The 27,309-nt window shown below is 47.2% G+C and overlaps 1 protein-coding gene across 1 annotated transcript in view; it reads left to right on the forward strand.

The window, feature by feature from the left end:
• The window catches only part of ZFHX2 (zinc finger homeobox 2), a 52,403-nt gene extending 25,251 nt beyond the window's left edge, over positions 1-27,152 (forward strand). Inside the window, exons 5-10 of the mRNA XM_033924659.1 lie at positions 611-669; positions 1,078-1,133; positions 2,864-3,064; positions 4,010-4,133; positions 4,409-9,262; positions 24,102-27,152. Coding sequence (XP_033780550.1) covers positions 611-669; positions 1,078-1,133; positions 2,864-3,064; positions 4,010-4,133; positions 4,409-9,262; positions 24,102-25,096 — 6,289 coding nt within the window. The 3' untranslated portion in view covers positions 25,097-27,152. The remainder of the gene's footprint in view (positions 1-610; positions 670-1,077; positions 1,134-2,863; positions 3,065-4,009; positions 4,134-4,408; positions 9,263-24,101) is intronic.
• Positions 27,153-27,309: the final 157 nt, after the last annotated feature.

Consider the following 27,309-nt stretch of genomic DNA (forward strand, 5'->3'; position numbering starts at 1 on the left):
GCTGCCGCGTGAGCGGACTTCTGGGCACAATGGACCACTGGTCTGACCCAGCAGCAGCAATTCTTATGTTCTTAAGCCTCGGAGTAAAATGGAGCAACAAAAGAAGAGGCACAAGAGATGTCAAAACCAATATAAATGTGGTAAAGCAAGCCGCAGTTCCTTGTTGTCCCCTGAGGAAAGCGATGCAGTCGCCGAAACTTGGATCCTAGTCGGGACCACATTTATATTGTATATCAAGGACTTGTTTTTGAACTTTGGATAAACTAACAATAAAGTATATGTAACTGAAGATTGGTTTTGACATCTCCTGTGCCTCTTCTTTTGTTGCTTAGTAGCTGTGTATACCAAGACAGGAATGAACCTCACCTCTGGGCTAGGGTATGATGCTAGACGGATATCAGATTCATTGCTGTTTATCTCAACACTTGCATTTTTTATTGGAAGCTTCTATACTGCTACTAATGACCATGGAGTCAATTCTGAGTGGTTTGCATAAGCTTCCAATGAGAACTTCCTTCTGGGGTTTAGAGGGTATACTGTGCACAAGCAGTTGGTGTGGGAGGTCAGATGGTAACCCTTTCTCCATTTCTATTACAGCGAAATCTCTAAGCTCCCCTGCAGAGCCTTCAACGCTGGAGAAAGAGGGTGAGAAGAAAGGTGAGAACCTTGGTAAGCCCCCTTTGCCCCCATCCCCAACCAAGTACATGAATCAAAAGGCTCTCAGAGAAGAATCGAGGGCGGGGAAGACATAAGAAGAGAAGCAATATATGATAGCTCCTTGGTTAAGAGTCAGGTGGGGAATGTTTGAGGACAGGAGTCATACAGTTTGGCTCCCTGACAGGAATCAAATGAGAAGAAGCAAGGTCAGAGGCTCCATGATTCCAAGATGAGAGCCAGATGGGAATAAGGAAGAAAGAAGGGTGTTAAGAATGAGGCTGTGCATAATGGTGAGATGCACTGATGGATGAGGTGACCTTGAAAAAGGTTCTCTCTGTCTGGTTATCACTGTATTCATGACTTCTTGACAATACTGCTGCAATACCTTAGCCTAATCTTTTGTTAATTATTCTGTTGCAGATTTAGAGAAAAGTGAGATCAGGTCCAGCTCTTTGGATGGAGGCAGCCAGACCATGGTAAAGAGCCTGTTTCAGCCTTCACAAGCCCACATTCCTGTGCCTCCCCCTTCCCTACCTTCCTTCAGAGCAAAATGGAGACCCATCCACCAAGAGAGTTCATCCTGACTCAAAGCCTTCCATACGCAGGGAGTTTCCAGTCTCTGTGCTCTGTATTTTGCTGGAGTCTCCTCTGTGTTTTATGTATTAGTTGAAGCTTGTGGAATGGGTTAACAGAGGCCCTGGCCTTTCATTTGCTTGTAATCTGACACAGGGAAGAGCCAGAGAAGCCCAGAAGGAGGAGGAGGTGTAGGGGGAAAACCAGAGAGAAGGAAGAGGAGGGTCCCAGCTACAGCCATTGGGGGAGCTGTAGGGTTTGTTTACAAAAAAAAAAGAAAAAGAAAGAAAGAAAAAGCGAAAAAAAGGGAGAAAATCCTGAAGTACAAATCAGAGAAGAGAGAGTGCTAGGAGCAGGACGGGGTGGCTCTTCTCTCAGCTCTCATGGCGGAGGTGCAGAGCGAGGAGAAATGATTCTCCAGGCCCGGCGCACGGTAAGGAGAGAAGGCCTGGCTCAGGCTTTCAGGGGGGTGGAGGGAAGAGGAGGTGGAGAGAAAAGTTTCAGCTTTTGGGTTAGCTCCCTTCCAGAGGGCTGGGCAGTGCCCCCTGCCCTTCTCTGAGATTTTTAGAGAGCCTGCATGTGCAGACAGGACATAGAGAGAAGGCACTGCTGCTGTTACAGCTGCTTCCTTCCTCACTAGGCCTGCCCGGTGCCCGCAGGGAGGGGTGGTGGAGCCCTGCCAAAGCTGCACCTCCACCAGGAACTGGCGTCCAACTTTATTCTGCGGCTTCAGCCGGGGCCTGCGGCTCCACTGTGCCGAGGCCTGGGGACGGACAGGAGTTCTTGGCATCTATTGACACCAGAACTCTGCCTGCAGTATCCAAGGTCACTATTTTATTTAGGAAAGGCTGATTCAGTCCTCGTTTTATCCTACAGCATGCAGGGGAAGCTGTAAACCGCTTAGATATGCTATTGATTTAGTGGTACATCAAATAAAGTTGAAAAGTGAAATGTTAAGATGTGCAAACAGTAACTGCAAGGTTATGCAAGTAACAGGCTCATCCTGTCAAAAGAGGATCAGCTGGAGTTTACCACCGCCTCCCCTCTCCCTTCTGGCATACTCTGCTCTCTCCTTTTCCGTTTCTTCTGCCAGATGTTGTGCCTCTGCTACAGGAGCTCTCCTGCCCATTCTCCTAAGCCAACGATTCCTAAACTGGGTTTTGCGAACTCTCTTAAGGGATTCTGCGTCTGTCGGGGCAAGAGTGATCCCCAATCACTCATGCCCAAGCTGGCTATCCTGACAAATGGTTGCTGGGACATCCCACTCTTGCCCCCTTCTAGACCACCAACAGAAGATGGGTGGGGGGCTTCCATGTGGTTCTCTATTATTTCCTCTACCATAATCTCCCCAACCTGAGATGCCCTGTCTATCGAATTAGATTGTTAGCTCTTCTGAGCAGGGACTGTCTATTGTATGTTAAATGTGCAGCGCTATGTACACCTTTCAGCGCTATGGAAATAATAAATAGTAGTAGTAGTAGTTCTGAGAGTGGTGGGGGGGGTACTTTGTGTTGGGGAGGGGAAGGAGGGGGTGGAAAGTGGGGTTCCTCAGTGTATGAAAAATAATTTAGAGGTTCCACCGTAGAAAAAAGTTTGGGAATCACTGCCCTCCCTCTCTCTCTCTCTTTTCCAGGTGTTCTGCTGCCCCTACTGCAGCTTTGTTAGTCAGGTGGTTGAGCAGGTGCGGGCTCACACCATATCCCAGCATGCAGTGCAGCCCAGGTTCCACTGCCCCCTGTGTCAGGAGCAGCTCATGGGAAGAACCAACCTGCGCTTCCACCTTACCCACATCCACAACGTGGTCTCTGAATGCGTGGAAAAGCTACTGCTTGTGGTAAGACGCTGCCTCTATAGGAATGTTACTGCAAGGATGCTTGGCAGTGTTTCCAAGGTGTGAGGGAGTCCTCTGTTTGCATTCCTACCATATTGGGGGGGGGCAGCATATCACAGTTTCAATTGTGAGGGGCAGGTAAGTTTTGCGGGACTCCCAGCTGTCTTTCTGAGCCTTGCAATTGGAACCGTGATATTGCTGCACCAGCCCCCCTTAAGACTTGTGGGAACATGATGGAGGAATCCTGCAGGCCACGGTGCAAATGGCTGTCTGCACTGCACTGTTCGGTATTAAGGACAAAGTTGATGGGACATGATAAATCACTTTTTCTGTGTGGTTTGCACAGTCAAAGTGGTTTACATATTTGAGACAGGTACTTATTTGTACCTAGAGCAATGAAGTGTTGAGTGACTTGCCCAGAGTCACAAGGAGATACAATGGGAATCAAACTCACAACCTCAGGGTGCTGAGGCAGCTGCTCTAACCACTAGGCCCCTCCTCCACTACTACAGCAGGGCGTAGGAAAAACGCAGCAGGCTAGAGGGCTACGAACCAGGGAGTGACACGTCACCCTCCATTGCCTTGGGAACCATTTAAATTGTAACTCAGTTTGGATAGGGAAATAATTCTTACACTTGAAAATCTAACTTGTCTTGAGCTTAAGTTTGTGAAAAGGTTAATAACAAATCTGGAATTCAAATACAAATTTATTCTCAGCAGAGCATGATATTAATCCAGCCACAGGGACACGTTTACTGTCAGGAGAACAACCCTGTGCAATATTAATCCAGAATCTGGCCACGGGGACATGTTTACTGCCAGCACAGCTAACCTGTGATATTAATCCAGAATGCAGGACACGGGGACACATTTACTGTCTGCACAGCCATCTAGTATTAATGCAGGACCATGCCACGAAGCTGAGCTGGTGATTATTTTCTTTTGCAGGCAACCACTGTGGAATTAACCTTCACAACCAAAGTACTGCCCGTTCCCAACCTCACAAAGGATGAAGAAAGCCAGAAACCTACATGCTCTACTCCAGACCTCAAGCCAGCCAAAGACTCTGATGGTGAGTTGATATCCTGGATTGCTGGCTTCATAAGAGCTGCTTCTATGTGGCTATCACACTCAGAAGAAATATCTTTCTATTCCTATCTTACCCAGAAACTGGACCAAGGAATACATTTCTGGGCATTTCAGCCTCACTGTCTCTTCCTCAGTATCCCTGTCATGCACAGAAAGAAATCTAGAAGATAGGAGATTTTTATAGACTAGAATAGGCCACAAGATGTTCAGAAATGTATTGTTTAGCTTTTCCTATCTCTTTTTATTCCTGCTACACAGATGAGCCCTCAAGCAGCACACCTGGAAATCCCCCAGAGTCCTCTTGTAAGAACCACCCTACTGAACCTGGGGAAGAGGAGGCGCCACTGGACAAAGACCTCTGTAAAGACCATGAAGAACCCAACTGCATCACACATGATGAGGAGAAAAGCCCGAGTGACCCATCATGCCTCTTGACCTGCCCCTGGTGCCAGCAGCGAACGGAGAGCCTTCCTGAGCTGAAGGAACACTTAGAGAATGAACATGCAGAACTTGGTGGCTCTGAGATCCAGCAACTATGCTTGCCCCAACTCGAAGCAGCTAGTCGGGTCCCCGAAGATGAGGATGAAAGTTTCAGCAGTGCTGGTTGCCCACCAGACCCAGAAGGACTAGAAGACAGATCAGTGCCTGTTGACCATGAGGCCACAGTAGCCACCGCTACTTCTAGCTTCCTTGTTGACCCCCGCCAACCCCTCTCCTACCGTAAAAGCACAAACTTTGCCCTAGACAAGTTTCTAGATCCCTCACGGCCCTACAAATGTACTGTGTGCAAAGAATCCTTCACCCAGAAGAATATCCTTCTGGTGCATTACAATTCAGTGTCCCACCTCCACAAGATGAAGAAGGCAGCCATAGATCCATCTCTGCCCTCCAGAGCTGAGGTCTCTGGTGCCCAGGACAAGCCCTACAAGTGCACCACCTGTCGGGTATCCTACAACCAGAGCTCCACTCTGGAGATTCACATGCGCTCTGTACTGCACCAGACCCGATCCCGAGTTGCCAAGCTGGAAGCAGCCAGTAGGGGTGCTTCAGACCAGAGTGCAGGGCATGAGAAAGCCGACACTGAGCCCAGCAGCAGGAATGACTCCCCACAGAAACTGGATACGGTCCCATCCACTGCATCTCATGAACAGGCAGATGTATCAAGCGCTCCTCCTGTGGAGGAACCACTGACAACAGAGCCCACCAAAAAGACTTTAGAGAACCAGTGCTTGGCAAGCTCGGGACTTCCCTTCATGCCCCCTCAGATGCAGATGACACTAGACCTCCACCGGCATGCCTCCTTGCTTCAGGCCCCACTTTTTACACCCCCAGTCCTTCCTCATTTTCCATTGGTGCCAGAGTCCCTGCTGAAACTTCAGCAGCAGCAGCAGCAACAGCAGCAGCTTCTCCTGCCTTTCTATCTACATGACTTGAAGGTGAGCCCAGAAATGGGCCTTGCTGGGGTTTCACCTGTGCTGTCCATCCAAAGATCCTCCCCTATGGCAATTGGTGGGGGTAGTGTACCCAAAAAGTCTCCAGTGCCAAAGGAAGATTTACAACCAGTTGTCCCATCACCTTCAATCTCCAACGCTCCTGCTCCCAGCACAGAGTCGATATCTCATACAGCTGCTGAGGAGGAGGAGGAAGAGGAGGAGGAGGAAGACGAAGATGGAGAAGGCACAGCAGAGGAGGGTAAAACAGAAGTTGAAGGGGAGCAGGCAAGCAACCAAGATCCTGAGCAACCAAATAATGGTGCCATGCCTCCACCACGAATCCCCACAGATGTCTCGCGAACAGCGGCCAAGGCCCTGCTGGAGGACTTTGGCTTTGAACTGGTCATTCAGTACAATGAAGGGAAGCAACCGCCACCACCGCTACCACCACCACAGCATCAGCAGCATTCAGCCCCAGTACTGCCTCAGCCACCAATACAAATGGCACCAGTCCAACAGCAGCAATCCACCAGCACTACTAATAACGTGGAAAAACTGAAGTGTGAGGCATGTGGCAAACTCTTCTCCAACATGCTAATTCTGAAGACACATGAGGAGCATGTACATCGACGTTTCCTGCCATTTGAGGCACTCTGCCGCTATGCCACTCAGTTTCGCAAGAGCTACGACAGCATGTATCCTCTCAGACAGACGGTCGCTGCCACTTCCACTGAACCATCTGCCCCCCCTACTAAGACATTACCACTGGAGACTGCTGTGACCCAAGCTGCAGCTTTGCCAGTTCCTCAGTTGCCCATTCCACTGGACTTCTCGGTGTGTCCTCCATTTCTGATGCAATCCATACCCCTGCAGGCACTGCCTGCTATTCTTCCATCACCACCACCACCACTGCCGCAACAACTCCCAAATGTGAACACATTGGTGACCACTGGGCTGGCTAAGGTGAGTGACTCAGCAGAAGCAGAACCAACGATGGAGAGCAGAAGCCCCCGCACACGCATCACGCCAGAGCAACTGAAAATTCTCTGGAATTATTTTGATATTAACAATCTGCCATCTGAGGAAACTGTGCAGAAGATGGCAGAGCACACAGGACTGGCAGCCAAGGTGGTGAAGCACTGGTTCCGCAACCGACTTTTCAAGGAGCGCCAGCAAGACAAGGACAGCCCTTACAACTTCAACAATCCTCCAGCCTCTTCTATGCCACTGGAGGAGGAAGAGGAGGAGCCTGGTGAGTCAGCCACTGCAACTGCACTGCGGCCTGACCGCCTGGGCAGTCGTCGTTTCTCCAGGACTAAGTTCACCGACTATCAGTTCCATGCTCTGCAATCCTTCTTTGAGGCCAGCGCCTATCCCAAGGATAGTGAAGTGGAGCGCCTCTCACAGCTGTTGGGTCTTCCCAGTCGTGTGGTGGTTGTGTGGTTCCAGAATGCTCGTCAGAAGGCACGGAAGAATGCTGCTGAGGCTCCCTTTCAATCTACTGGGAAGGGTCAGGACCCATCTGGTGGAGGAGACCGCTGTGTCTTCAATGGCAACAAGCAGAATCTCTGCAAGAAGTGTCTTATGGCCTACCCTTGCATCTTCCAGCTCATTGGGCATCTCAAGAAGTGTTATAAAGACCAGCTCTGTGATGAGGACTCTGAGGAGGCCCCAGGTGATGCTGCTGCTAGCAATCTTGAGTCAACTAAGTGTGCTACTAATGACTCACAGAACCATGAAGCCAGTCCATTGATGACTACCACCCAATTTCCAAAGGCTTCAAATTCCCAGGAGGATCCAGTCATGTCTGTCTCTGACATCCAGGCGCAGGCCACCCCAGAAACTAGTGAGTACCAGGAGGATGCCAAGGTAGTGCAAGAAAACAAAGTGGATGAAATGGCATCTCACATACCAGAGGTCACCCCAGTTCAGACTGAGTTTGAAGAGGAAACAGATGAGCTAAGCAAATCTTCACCTAAAGATTCTATAGAGGAAACAAAGTCCTTCAGCACCACAATTACTGTCCCAACAGAGCAGCCGGTGCTGTCTCCTGAAGCCACACTAGCGCCATCTCTAAGTGGAGATGTCAGTAACATTTATTCATGCGAGCAGTGCCGGGCCACCTTTGCTAACCCTGAATTGCTAGGTAAACACCAGAGTCTCCACATTTTGGCCTCCACTCAGTTGCCAGGATCCTTATTGGAGCCACCCTTGCTGATGTTTGACCACAGTGGCCCATTACTGCAAGGGGCTCTGTTGCCTTCAGGGCCTCTCCCCCTGGCCCCATCTCCCCTTACTGACAGTAGTGCAGCTGCACAGACCACCCGAAAGCGGAAGCTGGAGGAAGAGGGCCTTTCACCAACAGAGAGTGAAGCTGGCTATCTGGGAGATGAGCCACCGAAAGATAAGAGACTAAGAACCACCATTCTCCCTGAGCAGCTGGAGATCCTCCACCGCTGGTACATGCAGGACTCCAATCCTACACGTAAGATGTTGGACTGCATCTCAGAGGAGGTAGGGTTGAAGAAGAGGGTAGTCCAAGTGTGGTTCCAGAACACCAGAGCCCGTGAACGAAAGGGCCAATTCCGCTGTGTGGCCCCTGCTCTTCCACCTGCCAAACCCTACACCAAGTTCCTCTCCCCAGTAGGAAAGGCAGAGATGGTAAGGGAGACACCAGTGCTCCCCAGTACTGATACCTCACCTGCTGTCCCACCCATGGCTCACCGAAGCCCTCTTGTTGGAGTTCAGGAAGGCTTGAAACGAGATGCAGCTACTTTCTATGGTGCAGTAGGGATGTCACTGTCCAACGCCCTTGTGGGTATGACAGAGGCATTTAGTTCTGGGAACACACCTAATGTTACTATAGCTCCACTGCTGGCAGATAACATCACTAATTTGTTGAATCCCCCACCCGATGCTCAGGAAGCAGAGAAGGAACATAGAATGACTCTGGAAATTGAAGAGGCAAGCCGCAAGAGGTCCCCACCATTACCACAAGAGATGGAAGACCTTAGCGATTCATCCAGCTTCGCTGACCCCGAGTCACCCAACCCCAGCTTGGCGGCAGCTTCCCGCCAAGGAGATGGATCTATGGACTCGTTGGGCCAGCGGCGTTTCCGTACACAGATGAGCAGTCTGCAGCTGAAGATCATGAAGGCATGCTACAACAGCTATCGCACACCCACAATGCAGGAGTGTGAAGTGCTTGGCAGTGAGATTGGGTTACAGAAACGAGTCATACAGGTATGGTTCCAAAATGCCCGAGCCAAGGAGAAGAAGGCCAAGCTGCAAGGGCTGGCACCACCTGAGTTCATTGTCACTACTGAGGTTGCCCCATCTCCCCGTGGTGAATGTGCCATCTGCAATGTGAAATATGACTTCTATGTGTCCTGCCGCAGCCACATCTTCTCACGCCAGCACATCACTCGGCTGAAAGAAGCCATCCAGCGACAGCTGAGCAGCGAGGTCAAATACTATGACACTTCTGCTGCCAATTCTGCCACGCAACTGAAGCCCCCGGCCGCCACAAGCAGTGTCTCTCCAGGGTTCTCCCCTGCCGTGGGGTTCCAGAGTACTAGTGGGGCAGTAGGGGCCACTTCGCTCCCCAGGCTTGGCCCCCTTCTCCTGTCTGGACAAGGGATCCCTGCTCCCATCGGAGGGCTGACACCTTTTAATTCAGGTGAGGGGATTGGGGGCTGATTTGAGTCAGGTGAGTGTGAATAAGCTGGGAAGGATTCTAGTGTTGTACAAGAACTATAATGCACCCTACATTGGTGAAATCTGAAGAAGAGGGATTGGGAGGTCTAGGAGGCTGGTGTAGTAAGGGGTGGGGGTGGGTGGGAGGGTGGTCCTTCCCAGGCAGCATCTTGGTCGGGGAGCCACACCCATCCTCCTTTCCGCCCCTGCTCCTTCCCCACCCCCTCCGCTACTTTGCGCACCCCTTCCCTCGTATCGCAACCCCAACCTGCTGCTCACGCCAGCGTTGGCTCTTCCTCCGACTTCACTTCCTGGACCAATGCCTGGGAAGTGATGTCAAAGGAAGAGCTGTCACTGGCGCATAGGGGCAGAGCAGGGGCACTGGCATGGCAGGAGAGGGCAGGAAAGGAGTGGAGGGGCGGAGAAGGGGTGCCACCGCCCTGGGCGCCTCTCACCACTAGCTTTACCCATTGTTAATTTTAAAAGAGTTATATACACTCATCCCCCCCCATCACACACACACAGGGTACAACGTGCCAACACCTTTTGTGTGCTTCCGGATTCCCTGCTGCAAGGCACTCTGGACCTGGGATCGCTGCCAGAGCGTGAAGCATGAATACAGACATTCTTCCTGTCCTTTTTGTGAGCCTGCATTGCAACAATGTTGCCGCCATCTTCAGCTAGCTCTGATGTCACTGCATTCCTCATCTATCTGCCAGTAACAGCAAATAGATTGGCTCTGCCATGGCCACTGAGCTCTGATTCCTGTAGCAGAGAAAATGAACAATGGCTGCATTGTTTCTTCACACTCGGGCAGCAGCTCTTTAGCTGTAGTCACTCACTAGCCCAGAGTGCCTTGCAGCAGGAAATGCAGGATGGTTGGTTCAGACTTCAAAAGCACTCTGTCAGGTCAATTTTCAGTCAAATGCCTTGGCAATAGTTGGAAATGTCTAATCTAATCTTCTATTTGTGCATCATTCATACCTATAAAGGCTCAAGGCGACATAAAGAGCGGGAGAGGGGGAGGGGGAGAGGAAGGGTGGAGAAGGAGGAGAGGCAAGTGAGTGGGAGAGGAGGGGGAAAGAGGAAAGGGAGAGAAAGGAGGGATTAAGTGTCAAAAAGATGGGTCTAATCTAGTCATTTCTAATTATTCCCATATTCAGTGGCACTATGGGCCCGATATTCAAATGATTTTTAAACGGCCAGGAGAGGCTCCTAGCCATTTAAATCACCTGTCTGGGCCTTAATGGGCGGTACATATTTATTTCATATAATTTGATATACCGCCTTACAACCAAAATATATCAAAGCAGTTTGCAATCGAAATGTTCTCCAAACAAAAAAAATGTTTTATAAAGACAAGAAACAAAAAAACCAGTGACACAATAGGAAATAAACTGCCAAACCCACAGTAATACATCCAACTAAGTTAAACTGACCCCCCCCCCCAAGTTTTCAGTTAGTTCTTAAACTTAAGAACTGAAGGCTCCGCTCTTGAGTGGTAAATTATTTCAAAGTCTAGGAGCAGTGGCGTAGCGAGGGTGAGAGGTGACCGCTCGGGGCATTGGCGCCTCTCCCCCACACTCTTCTCCACCCCACCCACTCCTTCCCCACCCTTTCCCTTCTCACATGCCTCTGTAATGTTCCTAGTGCGAACAGCAACCCCAACCTGCTGCTCATGCCAGCGTCGGCTCTTCCTCTGACATCACTTCCCAGGCGCAGGTCCAGGAAGTGACATCAGAGGAAGAGGTGATGGTGGCGCAAGCAGCAGGTTGGGGTTGCTGCTCCTGCCGTGAACGTTAAACAGGTACGAGGCTAGGGAAGGGGCATGCGCGGGCGGTAGTGGGGGTGGGGTGGGGTGGGGAAGGAGCGGAGGGGGTGGAGAGGAGAACAGGTCCCGGCACCCCCACCAAGACGGCGCATGGGGTGGACCGCCCCCCCACTACATCACTGCCTAGGAGCAACTACATGAAATGCAGGGCCACTGAAAACATCTGAATAGTTTTCAAGCTGAAGCCGCTAAATCATCCATCTTTATACCACATTTCTATCCAATTTTCGTCCAAGTGAAAAACGCCTAGAACAAGCCCTTTTGGACGTGGGAGGGGTCTGCAAAGTGATGGACTGAACACCCAGACATGGCACCTAAATAGTGGGGTACCTTACAGGGCACTGTTGTGAACTTCACAAAAAGGGTGCCATGTCTCATCATCTCACTACAGCTCCCTTATAGGTCACTGTGAGCCCCCCAAACCTCCTCCAGAATCCCCTAGACCCACTTATCTACCACCCCAATAGCCCTTATGGCTGCAGGAGCCACTTATATGCCAGTACAAAAGGGGGGTTTTGGGGGTGTATAGGGGAGTGCACGTTTATTAATAATAATAATAATAATAATAATTTTATTCTTATATACCGCCAAAGCCATGATAGTTCAAGGCAGTTTGCAACAAGATGTGCTGTACAATAGTATCAATGCAGTGATTACAGGGGCTTATGGGCATGGGTCCCTAACCCACCCTCAAGATGGCTTAAGCTGCCTCTGTGCTGGACGACTAGGCTTTCCTATGCCAGGCGGCCAGATGATGATGGTCTGGAGGCTGAATTTTTTAAAGGTGTGATTAATATTTTTATGGGGGTGGGGGGGGGTCGGTGATCACTAGGGTAGTGTGTGTGGGTCTGTTTTATGTGTTTGCAGTGCTTATTTGGTGACTTTAAGTGGGTTTTTGTGACTTAGACCATGTTTTACATGGTCTAAGTCACAACGTCCAAGTTCCATCGATCCTGGGCTGTATAACTTTCGGTTATAAATGCTATTCGACTAAGTCTAAGCCGGCCCATGTCCCGCCCAACTCCCGCCCTCGACACTCCTCCCGAAATGCCCCATTTAGCTTTGGTCGTTCAGTGGCACTATGAAGGCCTAGGTCATTAGAAATATGTCCAAAACCCGTTTTTATTATCGGTACTTGGACGTTTTTGGGAAATGTTCTTCCAAGTGCCGACTTAGGCAGGTTTTTGGACGTTTTTCTCTTTCGATTATGAGCCCCTAGCACTCAATGGAGACTGCCCCAACTTTGTTAGTCGGGCTGAGAACTTTTCAGCGGCCCCTCCTACATATTGGCATTCACAGAATTGGGAATTATGCATGTAATTGCCAAAATAAAAATTGTGCCTGGTGAGCAGCATCCCGGCACCTAACTTTAGGAGTGACTACTTATGCTAAATAAATGTTTGCGCATAACTGCTTTCAAGCATGCTCCTCCCACATCCCCACCCCCTAGCAGTTGTGCTCTACAAAAATTACACAAAAGGATTATAAAATACTAACCCCCTTTTCACTAAACCGCGATAGCGGTTAATAGCGCAATGAATGCTGCGCACTGCTCCCGATGATCAGAGTTCATGTGAGCATCGGGAGCAGCACAGAGCATTCTGCACAGCTCCCTGCGCTAATAACCGCTATCACGGTTTGGTAAAAAGGGGGAGGGCTAAGTGCAGCGATGGGCATGATCGGCAATTAGTGCTAGTGAACCGAAATTATAATCAAATTATTATTAATGCCAATCAGTGCCTAATATAAGAATTAAGTTATGTATGGAACTGGAATTGTTCTATAACCCGGGTGCGCAGTTTTACGCACTAAAGGCAAAGATGGACACGCAAGCTTATAGAGGAATCTTTAAAAAAGTGAAAAAAGCACGCACTCTGAAGAAAGGATTGTAAGGCACAGATAAGAAATTATTATCCTTATAACAAGATCTTTTGGCATTTCTCTTTCTTTCCTTCTAACTCTGTCCCTTGTTTCTCCTCTCCTTCCTTTTACATTCTCCGTGTCAGGAGCATCTGCTCTGAGTGCCAGGCTGACGTCAGTCTCGCATCACCCCACAAACAAGTTCCTCTCCCTTGCGCAGATGCTCAAAATGTTACCGATTAACCCTAGAGGAATCACCTTTGGCACCAGAAACTTGTGCATGAATTTCTTCTGCCTTGTAAACAAGCCATCTGCAAGGATCCAGGGAGACTCCAGGCCATGAAATCATAGTTTAGCACTCTTAAGATATATGTCTGCATCAGTAACCTTATGAGATGAAAACCTAAGGTCTGCATGGTTACCCAGTTACAGCAGAAACACTTTGGCCAGGTCTGAATTTAAAATATGGATCCAGTGGTGTACTGAAGGTGGGTCAGTAGATGCATGCAATAATGGGGTGCAACCAACCCCTTTCTCTCTCTCTCAACCCTAGCAGGAGCTGCGGGACTGTGTGTATGTGGAGGGAGGGGGTGTTTCTGTGATGTATCCAGTCAGCCAATTTTGGGCAAGCCTGACCCAATGTAAGCGGCATCTCTCTTTCCTTTCCTTCCCAACCTGTGCAGCCTCGCTCTTTTCCTCCCTTCCCACCGCCAAGCTCATGCAACCTCTCTCTTTCCTTCCCCACCTCCCCAGCCCGTGCAACATTTCTATTTCTCTTCAAGTCACCGGCAGCGGCTCCTACACACTGCCGGCGGCTGACCCGGAAGCCTTCCCTTTGACACAAAACAGAAACGTATCAGAGGGAAGGTTTCCGGTCAGCTGCCAGCAGCATATAGGAACTGCCATCAGCATATAGCAACTACTGCAGGCAGCCTGTGGCTACTGGGTGGGCCAGACCTGCCCCGTGGCTATGTTATCTGTGGCGTTTGAAAGAAAAGGAGCTGCTAGATTGTGTGTGTGTGTGTGGGGGGGGGTTGTCTGAAAATGGGGGAAACTGATGGATCATGTGACTCTGTGAAGCGCTGCGTGCGTCCGGTAACGCTATAGAAATAATTAATAGCAGTAGTAGATTCAAGCCCAGAAGTACAAAGCACTTGCACCCCTTTAATTAACTTTCAGCCCACTAGCACCGTCTCCCCAAAAAGATTACATTAATTAAACTTTGTAGTCCAAATCACACACACACTCCACCCTTCCTAGAATAATCCTGTAAAAAAATGTTCAACTGAGCACAAACACGGTGAAGATGACCCAGAGCGCGATAAATGTTTTATTATTCAAATTCAAACAGACTCGACACGAACATGTTTCGGCCCTATGGCCTGCATCAGGAGTCTTTAATGTTTTACAAAATGATGCTGTATTGCAGAACATTAAGGGGTCCTTTTACTAAGGTGTACTAGCCATCTTAGTGCAACCTAAATATTAGTGTACACTAAATGCTAACGCGTCTATAGAATATAATGGACGCGTTAGCATTTAGTGCATGCTAAAACAGCTAACGCGCCTTAGTAAAAAGACCCCTAAGTGGCATGGCTGTCAGGTGCATAGACTGAGGTCTATGAAAATTCTTTGCATCGCTCTGTATTCTGCAATTCAGCATTATTTTTTAGACATTTTGAAAAACGTTAAAGACTCCTGATGCAGGCCATAGGGCCGAAACATGTTTGTGCCGAGTCTGTTTGAGTTTGAATAATAAAACATCAATAGCGCCCTGGGTCATATTCACCGTGTTTGTGCTGAACTTCACCTTGCAGAGGCGTTTCTCTCGTTGTTAAAATATACAATTGTACATCATTACTTGCATTACATCGGTCATTTCTAACCCATGCTAGCCATAAATAGTTCATCGTGGTTTACAAAACTACAGTAGCAGGATGTCACCCTACAAATTACAAACTATTACAAACTATTACATTCCAGTTTCTAAACATTAGTTAGTATAAATTTCTGAAATAAATGGGTCTTTTGCAACTTACGAAATTTACTAAACCCGGGCTTGCATCTGATTTCTCAAGGCAGCTGGTTCCACCAGAGTGTGGCCTGATAAGACAAATCTTTAGTTAGACTCAACTTATAAACCACATGCTTTACTGGCAGATAATTCAATCTCAAATAGTGTCTGGAAGAAATATCACTGTTTCTAGAAGAGAGGGATCACATATCTAGGTACACTATCATGTAACATCTGACATACCAAAGGGCATAATTTAAAAAACTAACCTTGCTCCGCCTGGCAACCAATGTAATTTAACAAACAGTGGGGTGACTCTTCCAAATTTGGGAACCTTATAAATTGAATGGGCAGCAGCATTTAAAGCAGTTTGAAGAGTCTTGCAAACTATTTCATCTCGTCCCACATATATGACGTTACAGTAATCTGCATTATACCTTTAAGTGTTAAACTTTAGTTCCTTTATACACATTAGGGGGTAACGTTCGCCCTTTTTGATGTCCTAACTTTATATGCTTACTCAGTGGTGTAATGAGAGTAGGAGGTGCCTGGGACTGTGGTGCCCCCTGCTCCTTCTCTGCCCCCATGCCACACTTGCACCCTCCCTTTCCCCCTGTACCTCTTTAAACCTTCGCCAACGCAAGCAGCTTCTCTGACCTGCTGCTCGCGCTGGTGTTGGCTTTCCTTCTGACATCACTTCCTGGCCCCGCAACCTGGAAGTGATTTCAGAAGGGAGCCAGGCCATGTGAGCAGCAAGCCAGAGAAGTTGCTCATGTTGTTGAAAATTTAAAGAGGTACCGTGGGGGGGGGGAATAGAGGGCGCGAGCAGGGGTGTGGTAGGCAGAGAGGTGCCAGTGGCCTCACCAAGACAGCGCCTGGGGCAGTCCGCCCCCCCACCCTTTATTATGCCACTGAGCTTATTTAGCTAGCAGACTATGTATCTCTGCTAATTGGCTGGCTCCATGCAAACTCATACCCCCCCCCAACCAAACCAGTTAGCGGAGATATTCAGCAGCACAGTCTAGTTGGCATTGAAAATCAGTGGCCAGTCAGCTCATTGGTGTTTAACTGGGCAGCAACCTCCCAAAAGCCATTCACCCGGGTAAATGGGCTGTTTGTAAACTGTTTATCCTATCTTTGACAGGGGTGGGGGGTTGTGGCTTTTGTGCTGATGGTTTATGCTACAGCCACAGAAGCTGCCGCCCCATGCAACAACCAAGTCTCTCTGATGGTTAAGCCAATCCTGGGACTAAACACCATGCAGACATCACAGGCCTCTCTGATAATGACCATCAAATACTTTAAAAGACGACGGGAAGGAATACAATAGAAACTTTCTAATATGTCAAAATGATAATTAATACACAAGAGGCAAACTCTTTCCAGTGGAAAGAGAGTTAAAATAAGAGGCCACTCAATGCGATATTTGAAGGGGTTAAGTTGGGAGGAATGTAGCAGGTCTGCTAGAAAAATGGTGGATGTACAAAAGTGAGAGAATTCAAGGTTCCTCAGTGGTGAGGGCATGAGGGAAAAGCTTGGAACATGCTTGGATGATCCTCAAAGGAGGGGGGAAGGGTAGTAAGAGGTAAAGCCTCAGTGGTGGTGTAGAAGTTAGGGATAAAACTTGGGATGGAAATAGAGCATCCTCCATAATGGAAGAAAACAGGGAAAAGCCTGGGCAGAGCACAGAGGATCCTCGACTGGAGAGTAAGGAATAAAGTCTGTGATGGTCACCAAGGATCCTTGGCAATGAAAACGTGAGTGGTAAAACCTGGGATAGGTAAAGGGGATCTTCAACAGAGAGGGAGACGGGAGTGAGGCAACAAAACTGAGATCAGTCCAGGTCTCCTACCCTGCTAGAAGAAGAGAGAGAATAAGGGCAATTCTCTAACTAAGCACCTGCAATTATCCAAGCTCACAAAATCCTGCCATTACACTATGCAATTATCTATAAAATACTATAGCACAAAACTGCAAAGGGGCTGTACACATGGGTTGGGCACAGGCGTGTCTGCAACATAAGAGCACAACCTCTTAGTTTGCTACTGAGATAGACATGGGGGAAGACACTTCTTGTCCTGGGAGCGGTAGCATGGAATGTTGCTACTGTTTAGGATTCTGGAATCTTTCTATTCTCTGAGATTCTGCATGGAATCTTGCTACTCTATGGGGATTCCACATGGAATGTTGCTACTGTTTAGGATTCTGGAATCTTTCTATTCTCTGAGATTCTGCATGGAATCTTGCTACTCTATGGGGATTCCACATGGAATGTTGCTACTGTTTAGGATTCTGGAATCTTGCTACTCTTTGGCGATTCCATATGGAATGGTTGCTACTGTTTAGGATTCTGGAATCTTGCTGCTCTTTGGGATTCTGCATGGAATCTTGCTATTCTTTGGGGATTCCACATGAAATAGTTGCTACTGTTTAGGATTCTGGAATCTTGCTACTCTATGGGGATTCCACATGGAATGTTGCTACTGTTTAGGATTCTGGAATCTTTCTATTCTCTGAGATTCTGCATGGAATCTTGCTACTCTATGGGGATTCCACATGGAATGTTGCTACTGTTTAGGATTCTGGAATCTTGCTACTCTTTGGCGATTCTACATGGAATGTTGCTACTGTTTGGGATCCTGGAATCTTGCTGCTCTTTGGGATTCTGCATGGAATCTTGCTATTCTTGGGGAATTGCACATGAAATAGTTGCTACTGTTTAGGATTCTAGAATCTTGCTACACTTTGGGGATTCCTCACAGAATATTGCTACTGTTTAGGATTCTGGAATCTCTATTCTCTGAGATTCTGCATGGAATCTTGATACTCTATGGCAGTGTTTTTCAACCTTTTTACACCTATGGACCGGCAGAGATAAAAGAATTATTCTGTGGACCGGCATCGGTCCGTGGACCGGCGGTTGAAGAACTCTGGGCTAAGTCGTGGGCCAGACCCCGCCCATCTCTACACAATCTCCACCCCCAGACCACGCCCCCATAATAGTACTAATTGCACCTTGCACGTCCCGTGCCTCATCTGGAAGCCTTCCCTCTGACGTTGCAATGTCAGAGAGAAGGCTTCCGGTTCAAGCGCAGGATGCCCGTAGGAGCCACTGCCCGTGGCTTTGTGCACTGAATCAGTTAGGAAGAGGGAGCTGGCTCGAAGATAATGCCGCATTGATCGTACTGTGGACCGGCGGTTGAAGAACACTGTTTTGGGTCTGATGCACGTGCTGGTCCTGTGGACCGGCAGGAAATTTCTGTGGACCGGCACTGGTCCATGGACCGGTGGTTGAAGAACACTATGGCGTTCCAGAATCTTGATACTCTTTGAGATTCCAGAATCTTACTACTCTCTGAGATTCTGCATGGAATCTTGCTACTCTTTGGGGATTCCTCATGGAATGTTGCTACTGTTTAGGATTCTGGAATCTTTCTATTCTCTGAGACTCTGCATGGAATCTTGATACTCTTTGGGATTCCAGAATCTTGATACTCTTTGGGATTCTAGAATCTTACTACTCTCTGAGATTCTGCATGGAATCTTGCTGCTCTTTGGGGATTCCGCATGGAATGTTGCTACTGTTTAGGATTCTGGAATCTTGCTACACTTTGGGGATTCCACACAGAATGTTGCTACTGTTTAGGACTCTGGAATCTTACTACTCTTTGGGGATTCTGCATGGAATGTTGCTACTGTTTAGGATTCTAGAATCTTGCTACACTTTGGGGATTCCTCACAGAATATTGCTACTGTTTAGGATTCTGGAATCTCTATTCTCTGAGATTCTGCATGGAATCTTGATACTCTATGGCAGTGTTTTTCAACCTTTTTACACCTATGGACCGGCAGAGATAAAAGAATTATTCTGTGGACCGGCATCGGTCCGTGGACCGGCGGTTGAAGAACTCTGGGCTAAGTCGTGGGCCAGACCCCGCCCATCTCTACACAATCTCCACCCCCAGACCACGCCCCCATAATAGTACTAATTGCACCTTGCACGTCCCGTGCCTCATCTGGAAGCCTTCCCTCTGACGTTGCAATGTCAGAGAGAAGGCTTCCGGTTCAAGCGCAGGATGCCCGTAGGAGCCACTGCCCGTGGCTTTGTGCACTGAATCAGTTAGGAAGAGGGAGCTGGCTCGAAGATAATGCCGCATTGATCGTACCGTGGACCGGCGGTTGAAGAACACTGTTTTGGGTCTGATGCACGTGCTGGCCCTGTGGACCGGCAGGAAATTTCTGTGGACCGGCACTGGTCCATGGACCGGTGGTTGAAGAACACTATGGCGTTCCAGAATCTTGATACTCTTTGAGATTCCAGAATCTTACTACTCTCTGAGATTCTGCATGGAATCTTGCTACTCTTTGGGGATTCCTCATGGAATGTTGCTACTGTTTAGGATTCTGGAATCTTTCTATTCTCTGAGACTCTGCATGGAATCTTGATACTCTTTGGGATTCCAGAATCTTGATACTCTTTGGGATTCTAGAATCTTACTACTCTCTGAGATTCTGCATGGAATCTTGCTACACTTTGGGGATTCTACATGGAATGTTGCTACTGTTTGGGATTCTGGAATCTTGCTGCTCTTTGGGATTCTGCATGGAATCTTGCTATTCTTGGGGAATTGCACATGAAATAGTTGCTACTGTTTAGGATTCTAGAATCTTGCTACACTTTGGGGATTCCTCACGGAATATTGCTACTGTTTAGGATTCTGGAATCTCTATTCTCTGAGATTCTGCATGGAATCTTGATACTCTATGGCAGTGTTTTTCAACCTTTTTACACCTATGGACCGGCAGAGATAAAAGAATTATTCTGTGGACCGGCATCGGTCCGTGGACCGGCGGTTGAAGAACTCTGGGCTAAGTCGTGGGCCAGACCCCGCCCATCTCTACACAATCTCCACCCCCAGACCACGCCCCCATAATAGTACTAATTGCACCTTGCACGTCCCGTGCCTCATCTGGAAGCCTTCCCTCTGATGTTGCAATGTCAGAGAGAAGGCTTCCGGTTCAAGCGCAGGATGCCCGTAGGAGCCACTGCCCGTGGCTTTGTGCACTGAATCAGTTAGGAAGAGGGAGCTGGCTCGAAGATAATGCCGCATTGATCGTACCGTGGACCGGCGGTTGAAGAACACTGTTTTGGGTCTGATGCACGTGCTGGCCCTGTGGACCGGCAGGAAATTTCTGTGGACCGGCACTGGTCCATGGACCGGTGGTTGAAGAACACTATGGCGTTCCAGAATCTTGATACTCTTTGAGATTCCAGAATCTTACTACTCTCTGAGATTCTGCATGGAATCTTGCTACTCTTTGGGGATTCCTCATGGAATGTTGCTACTGTTTAGGATTCTGGAATCTTTCTATTCTCTGAGACTCTGCATGGAATCTTGATACTCTTTGGGATTCCAGAATCTTGATACTCTTTGGGATTCTAGAATCTTACTACTCTCTGAGATTCTGCATGGAATCTTGCTATTCTTTGGGGATTCTGCATGGAATGTTGCTACTGTTTAGGATTCTGGAATCTTTCTATTCTCTGAGACTCTGCATGGAATCCTGCTACTCTTTGGGATTCTGCATGGAATCTTGCTGCTCTTTGGGGATTCCGCATGGAATGTTGCTACTGTTTAGGATTCTGGAATCTTGCTACACTTTGGGGATTCCACACAGAATGTTGCTACTGTTTAGGACTCTGGAATCTTACTACTCTTTGGGGATTCTGCATGGAATGTTGCTACTGTTTAGGATTCTGAAATCTTTCTATTCTCTGAGACTCTGCATGGAATCTTGATATTCTTTGGGGTTCCAGAATCTTGATACTCTTTGGGATTCTAGGATCTTACTACTCTCTGAGATTCTGCATGGAATCTTGCTATTCTTTGGGATTCTGCATGGAATGTTGCTACTCTTTTGGGATTCTGCATGAAGAAACTACTAAGCCATGGAGTAGGAGGAGAAGTGCACAGATGGATCGGCAAGTGGTTGGAGAACAGAAAGCAGAGGGTTAACTTAAATGGGAAATTCTCGGACTGGGAGAGGATGACTAGCGGAGTGCCCCAGGGCTCGGTTCTTGGGCCTATCTTGATCAATATTTTTATAAATGACCTGGAGGAAGAAACAACTTGCAATATAATAAAGTTTGCAGACGATACAAAACTATGTCGGGCTGTTGACTCTCAAAGGAACTGCGAGGAACTCCAGAAGGATCTGAACAAGCTAGAAGCATGGGCAACAAAGTGGCAGATGAATTTTAACATAAACAAATGCAAGGTGATGCATCTAGGAAAAAAAACAAAGAACACGAGTATAAGATGTTGGGGGTGACATTAGCAAAATGTGAACAAGAAAGGGATTTAGGGGTACTGATTGACAGAACCCTAAAACCTTAGGCACAATGTGTGGCGGCGGCGAAGAAAGCAACAGGATGTTGGGCATGATTAAGAAGGGGATCACGAGTAGATCGAAAGATGTAATAATGCCACTTTATAGAGCAATGGTCAGACCGCAATTGGAATACTGTGTCCAACACTGGTCTCCATACCTCAAGAAAGATATAATTCTGCTGGAAAGGGTACAGAGGAGAGCCACGAAACTTGTCAAGGGATTGGAGAATTTGAGCTACAAAGAGTGCCTTAGGAAATTGGGATTGTTTACCCTCGAGCAGAGAAGACTGAGAGGGGATTTAATAGAGACTTTTAAAATAATAAAGGGATTTGATAAAATCGACCAAGAAGAAGCATTGCTGACTTTTTCGGATGTGACACGGACAAGAGGTCACAGACTGAAACTGAGTGGCAGCAGGTTCAGGACGAATGTCAGGAAGTTCTTTTTTACACAGCGCGTGCTGGGAATTTGGAATACTCTCCCGGAGGATGTTGTGACAGAGATTACTGTTCTGGGATTCAAGCGCAAGTTGGATGCACACCTTCTTGCAAATTGTATCGAGGGCTATGGTATAACTGAGTCTCCAATCAGGAGTACTTAAATGGGCTGCCGCGTGTGCGGATCACCGGACTGGATGGACCTCGGTCTGATCCGGTGAGGGCTTTTCTTATGTTCTTATATTGCTACTGTTTAGGATTCTGGAATTTTGCTACTCTTTGGGGATTCCACATGGAATGTTGCTACTGTTTAGGATTCTGGAATCTTGCTACTCTCTGGGGATTCCACATGGATGCAGGATTCTGGGCTACATGGACCATTGGTCTGACTATTCTTATGCATTATGCTCTTAACTTATAGAATACTGTAAGTTACAAGATTTATACAAGCGCCCATTAATGCCTGCTATTAAGCTGGCAGAAATACGTAGTTGCATCTCAATTTAGGCATGCCGATTCAGGTTTACGCTAGTATTTTTTAATGGTATCAGCACCCAGATGCCAATCTAGAATTGGTGATTAGTAATGGTGCACCTAACTGGAGATGCCAACTTATAGAACTGTCGCCAAAGAGGCTTGGAAGATTTCAGCTGCCATCATTTTCCTTTAAGAACATAATAATAGCCTTACTGGTTCAGATAAATGGTCCATCAAGCCCAATAGCCTGTTCTCATGGTGGCCAATCCAGGTCCTTAGTACCTGGCCAAAACCCAAGGAGTAACAACATTCCAAGCTACTGATACAGGGCAAGCAGTGGCTACCCCCATTTCTTTCTCATTAACAGACTATAGACTTTCCCTCCAGGAAATTGTCCAAACCCTTCTTAAAACCAGCTATGCTATCCACAACCTCTGGCAATGCGTTTCAGAGATTTAACTATTCTCTCAGTGAAAAAATATTTCCTCCTATTGGTTTTAAAAGTATTTCCATGGAACATCGAGTGTCCCCCTAGTCTTTGTAAATCTTGATGCAGTAAAAAATCGATCCACTTGTACCCTTTCCACACCACTCAGGATTATATATTTCCTCTCAGCTATCTCTTTTCCAAGCTGAAGAGCCCTAACCTTTTTAGTTTTTCCTCATACGAGAGGAGTTCCATCCCCTGTTTGTTAAATGAAAAATTTCTAGATCTCAAATCTCTCCTTACAAATGTGATGTCTAGAATCAGCCTTTTCCTTACAAATCTTTGTCTTCCAATACCCTTGTACACATCGCTAGAGAGTCCAAATACCTCCACGGTACCAGTCAGCTAACTGCCCATTGTATGCTTGCATGAGTGAATGGATGCTTTTGGATTTCCATCCCTGGCAGCCTGTGGCTGAGAAGGTTAGATATCTACATTGGTGAACATGAGAAGAAGAGCAGAGACAACTGCAGGCCATTCCCTGGTGCTCTCACCATTGACACCACAACAATCCAATTAACACCTTTCCCATTCGTTGCCAAAGAATGTGATGAAAGCATTTAGCTTAGGAGGGTTTAAAAGAAAAGTCCATAAGCCATTATTAAGATGGACTTGGAGAAATCCACTCTTATTCCTAGGATAAGTAGCGCAAAATCTACTTTATTCTTTGGGATCTTGCCAGGTACTTGTGACCTGGGTTGGCCACTATAGGAAAGAACATAATGGGCTTGATAGACCTTCAGTCTGTCCCACTATGGAAACGTGTATGTCCTTACGTTCTCTCTTCACTGCCTTTTAAATCAATTCCTTGCTCACTGTCTTTTTTTCCCACTTCCTGCCTGTCTTACTTGTCTGTCTTTTCCTTCCCCTCTAAGACAGACAAGCAGGTGTGTTGGGGGAGTAGCCAGATTATGGCAAGTTGGGACACATATATGATGGGGAGGGGTCATCAGAGTATAGAATAACAGGACACTGCGTAAAACAAATTGTAGAGAGATTTTGTTTCATGCAGCACTCAATGAAGCTATGTGATCTGTGGTCAAAGTGACTAATGTAGCAGGGGTTCAACAGAGGTTTAGACAAGTTCGCAGAGGAAAAGCCCATATAACATTATGAGCTAGAGAGACCTGGAAATGAGCCAGGAGCCGGGTACTTGTGACTTGGACTGGCCACTGTTGGAGTTAGGATACTGGATTTGTGGAAGAGGTAGAGAGTCAGATTATGTGGGTCAGGTGTATGATGAGGTAGATACAGTAGATTTTTGGAAGAGGCAATAATGAAAGGGAGACTCTTTGCTAATACTGAGATATGAATTTCTTCCAGGTCCTCCATCAAGCATTCTAGGAATCACTGCCTCCGTGGCCCCGGCTCTGCTGCCTGTACCATCCCTTCCGAGCCGTCCTGTACCTCAGAAACCTCCAGACCAAACCAGCGCTGACCCTAATGCTGAAACCTCACCAGAGAAACAGCGCAGTGAGGGACGCGTCCCGCCGCCACCACTGCCGCCACCTGGCAAGCCTCACAACCTGCCGGAAGCACCAGCCACAGTAATTTCAGTGCCACGGTCCAAGAACCTCAAGTCTGTGAAGGCCACCATCACCGGGGGAGGAGGAGGGGGCTCAGGATGTGCCCCTCTCCTGGGGGGGCAATTTCTACCCTTCTCCCTCCCTGGGACCCCTACACTATTTAGCCCCCAGATGCAGGGGGCCTATTTTCAACAGCTTTACGGAATGAAGAAGAGCTTATTCCCAATGAATCCCGTCATACCTCAGACTCTCATTGGTCTCCTCCCCAGTTCTTTACTTCAGCCAGAGTTGCCCCCAAAGCCGATGCCAGAACCTGCTTTGCCCTCCCATGCTTCCCCCACCGTGGATGACATTCCCTCAGCCCCTTGCCAGCCAACCACCGGCGGCCCTCAACCAGAGGTCCAGACCAAAGTTATGGGCGAGGACCCCCTGCTGCTGCAGAGCGCAGGCATATCCACGGTGGACATTGCTCACAAGTACCTCTGTCGCCAGTGCAAGGCCGCATTCGAGGAGGAAGGGGCAGCTGTGGCTCACCAGGCCGCCTCCACCTGCTGCTTCTATGGGGCGATGCCTATGCCCCCGCCGCTCCGCGTAACGGTCTGCACTTACCACTGCCTGCCATGTGAGGTGCTGCTGAATGGTAGGGAGGCGCTATCCGAGCACCTGCGGTCTCCCGCGCACCAGCGCAGCCAGCTCCGCCAGAAAGACTCCACTTTTGCCAAAGAGGACGTGAAGATACCTCATACAGACTCCAGCCCAAAAAGTGTGACTACCTCTGCGATTGTGGCTTAAGGGAGCCCATCTCAATATATAAATATATATGTATCTATATATATCTCTGTCTTTCACTCACTCACTCAAGTCACCCACTCACTCAACTGCCCAAGAATATACACCTCTAACACCCAACATATGGCAGACTCTTTCCTCTCCTGTCCATTCTTCTCCCTTCTCTTACTTTGCTTCTCACCACAACCCCTCTTTTCTTCTCTGCTCTCTTTCTCTCATCTCACATCCCTTCTCATCTTTTTCCCTCTTGTCTTCCTTTCTCTCGTCCCCTCCACTGCCACCTCACACACTGCTCACTTTTTCTTCTTCTTCAAAAACAAAACAAAAGGCCAAAAATAAGAACAATCAAAAGAAAACCAACACAAAGACTTCCCAAAGTATTTTCCATCTGGTTTTCCTCACTCTTGTGGAGTATATACGTTTTTGTTTTTTTCTCCTTGTCTGGGGGTGCCATTTGAAACAAAACAGAAAAGAAAAAAAAACCTCTAAGACGCTACAGTGTTTTCAAAGAACTCTTGTAAAAAAAAAAAAAGTTAAAAAATTTACAAAGATAAGAAAAACTTAGAAGACTTCTTCAGGACATGTGAAGAACTGTGATGATCTTTTTTTATTTCCTTGTACTGGGAAAACTCAAAAGAAAAATTTTCAGACTGCATTGGGGGATAAATGAGGGCATCTGCTCTGCTCCTGGCCCTCCCCGTCTCCTCTCTTCCTTCCCCTCCCTGAAACTACGCTGGCTGCCAATGCAAACTCCTCTTCCAGAACTGAAAATTATAGGGACAAAGAGGTGAGGGAAGTTGAGTAGAATTTATTTATTGTCTGTTTATGGGGGAGGAAAGTGGGAGGAGGCGATATATTTATCTGGTTTTTTTGGGGTTTTTTGGAGACTAGGAACTTTTTTTGTTCATCTTAACAGTCTCCCGTTTTCTTGTCTCGTCTCCAGTTTTCCTGAAATGAGAGATGGACATCTTGGGGACAAACAGAAAAATCAAACTGTGCAAATCTCTCCCACCAGCAGCTGGGAGGGGAGTAATGGGGGGAAGGATAGGATTTAGGGGGGCTTTAATCCCCTCTTCCTCCTCCCATCTACATATGGCTTTAATTTTCTCAGCGGAGCATCTAATTTCTCAGTGGAGCTTCTACTACTCCTTTCTTTTCCTGACTCTTCTTCATTCAGTCTATCTTTTTTTTTTCTTTTAGTCTTGCTGTTTTTTCAGTCTTTATCTGTGTATTTTTCTTTGCCTCTCTCTGTCTCTTTCATGGTTCCATCTTTTTTTTTGTCTCTCTCTCTTTGCCTTTTCTTTATCTTCTTTTTTTATCTTTCTCACACGCTTGGTTTATGTTTCTTTGTCTCTCTTTATTTATTTATTTATTTTTTACAAACTATTTAGTTGTTAGTCTGTCTTCTTATTTTTATTCTCTCTGTCTGTCTTCCTCTCATTCACAAGCTGCCCAGTGCATGCATTTCCTCACACGCTCACTCTTTTTTGCATTTATGTGGACTCGATGCATTCCCGTTGAGAGACTTTGTATTACTGTTATAAATTAGGTTATTTTTTTCTGGGGAATCCAAAGTTCTACAAAAAAAAGGAAGCGGAAACGAAACAAAACAAAACTTTAATACTGCACCAAAAATAGAAAGGTTTAAAAGCAAACTATACCAACATGGTTCAAACTTTAAAACAAAGAGGGAGGGGGGGAAAAGATAAAAGTGTGTGTATGGGGGGAGGGGGTTGTGTCATGTGCTCAAAAATATTTCTTTTTCTTTTTCCTCTGGTTTGATCTATAAATATAAATATATATATATAATTTTGAGGGCAGGGTTTTCCTCCCCCCCCTTTTATTTTGATTATTCTTATTTACTGTTTTCTCCTCTAACAGAGGCATTATGGGAAGGACATTTGAAGGGATAGGGTGGGCTTGTTCCACAGTGGTTAATATTCCTTCCCCTGAATGTCATACAAAAAAGTATGGAGACTGTTTTAAGCTTATTTAAAAGTGAAATAAAAATGACAGATTTGGGGAAGGGGAGAGAATAAAGTGAAAATGTGAAAATGGAGTGTTTTACGCCTTCCTGCACGCCACCCACCCATCATCAAAATCTTGTTCTCAAGGAGACTCACTGAAGAATATGTGGACAAGGAAGAAAACCTATTAATTTCTGGGGTGAGGGATATGTATATCATTTTGATTTAAGTCTTCTATCTTTTCTCTAC

The sequence above is a fragment of the Geotrypetes seraphini genome, chromosome 16 (genome assembly GCF_902459505.1).
Source record: "Geotrypetes seraphini chromosome 16, aGeoSer1.1, whole genome shotgun sequence".
In the NCBI taxonomy this organism is placed as follows: domain Eukaryota; kingdom Metazoa; phylum Chordata; class Amphibia; order Gymnophiona; family Dermophiidae; genus Geotrypetes; species Geotrypetes seraphini.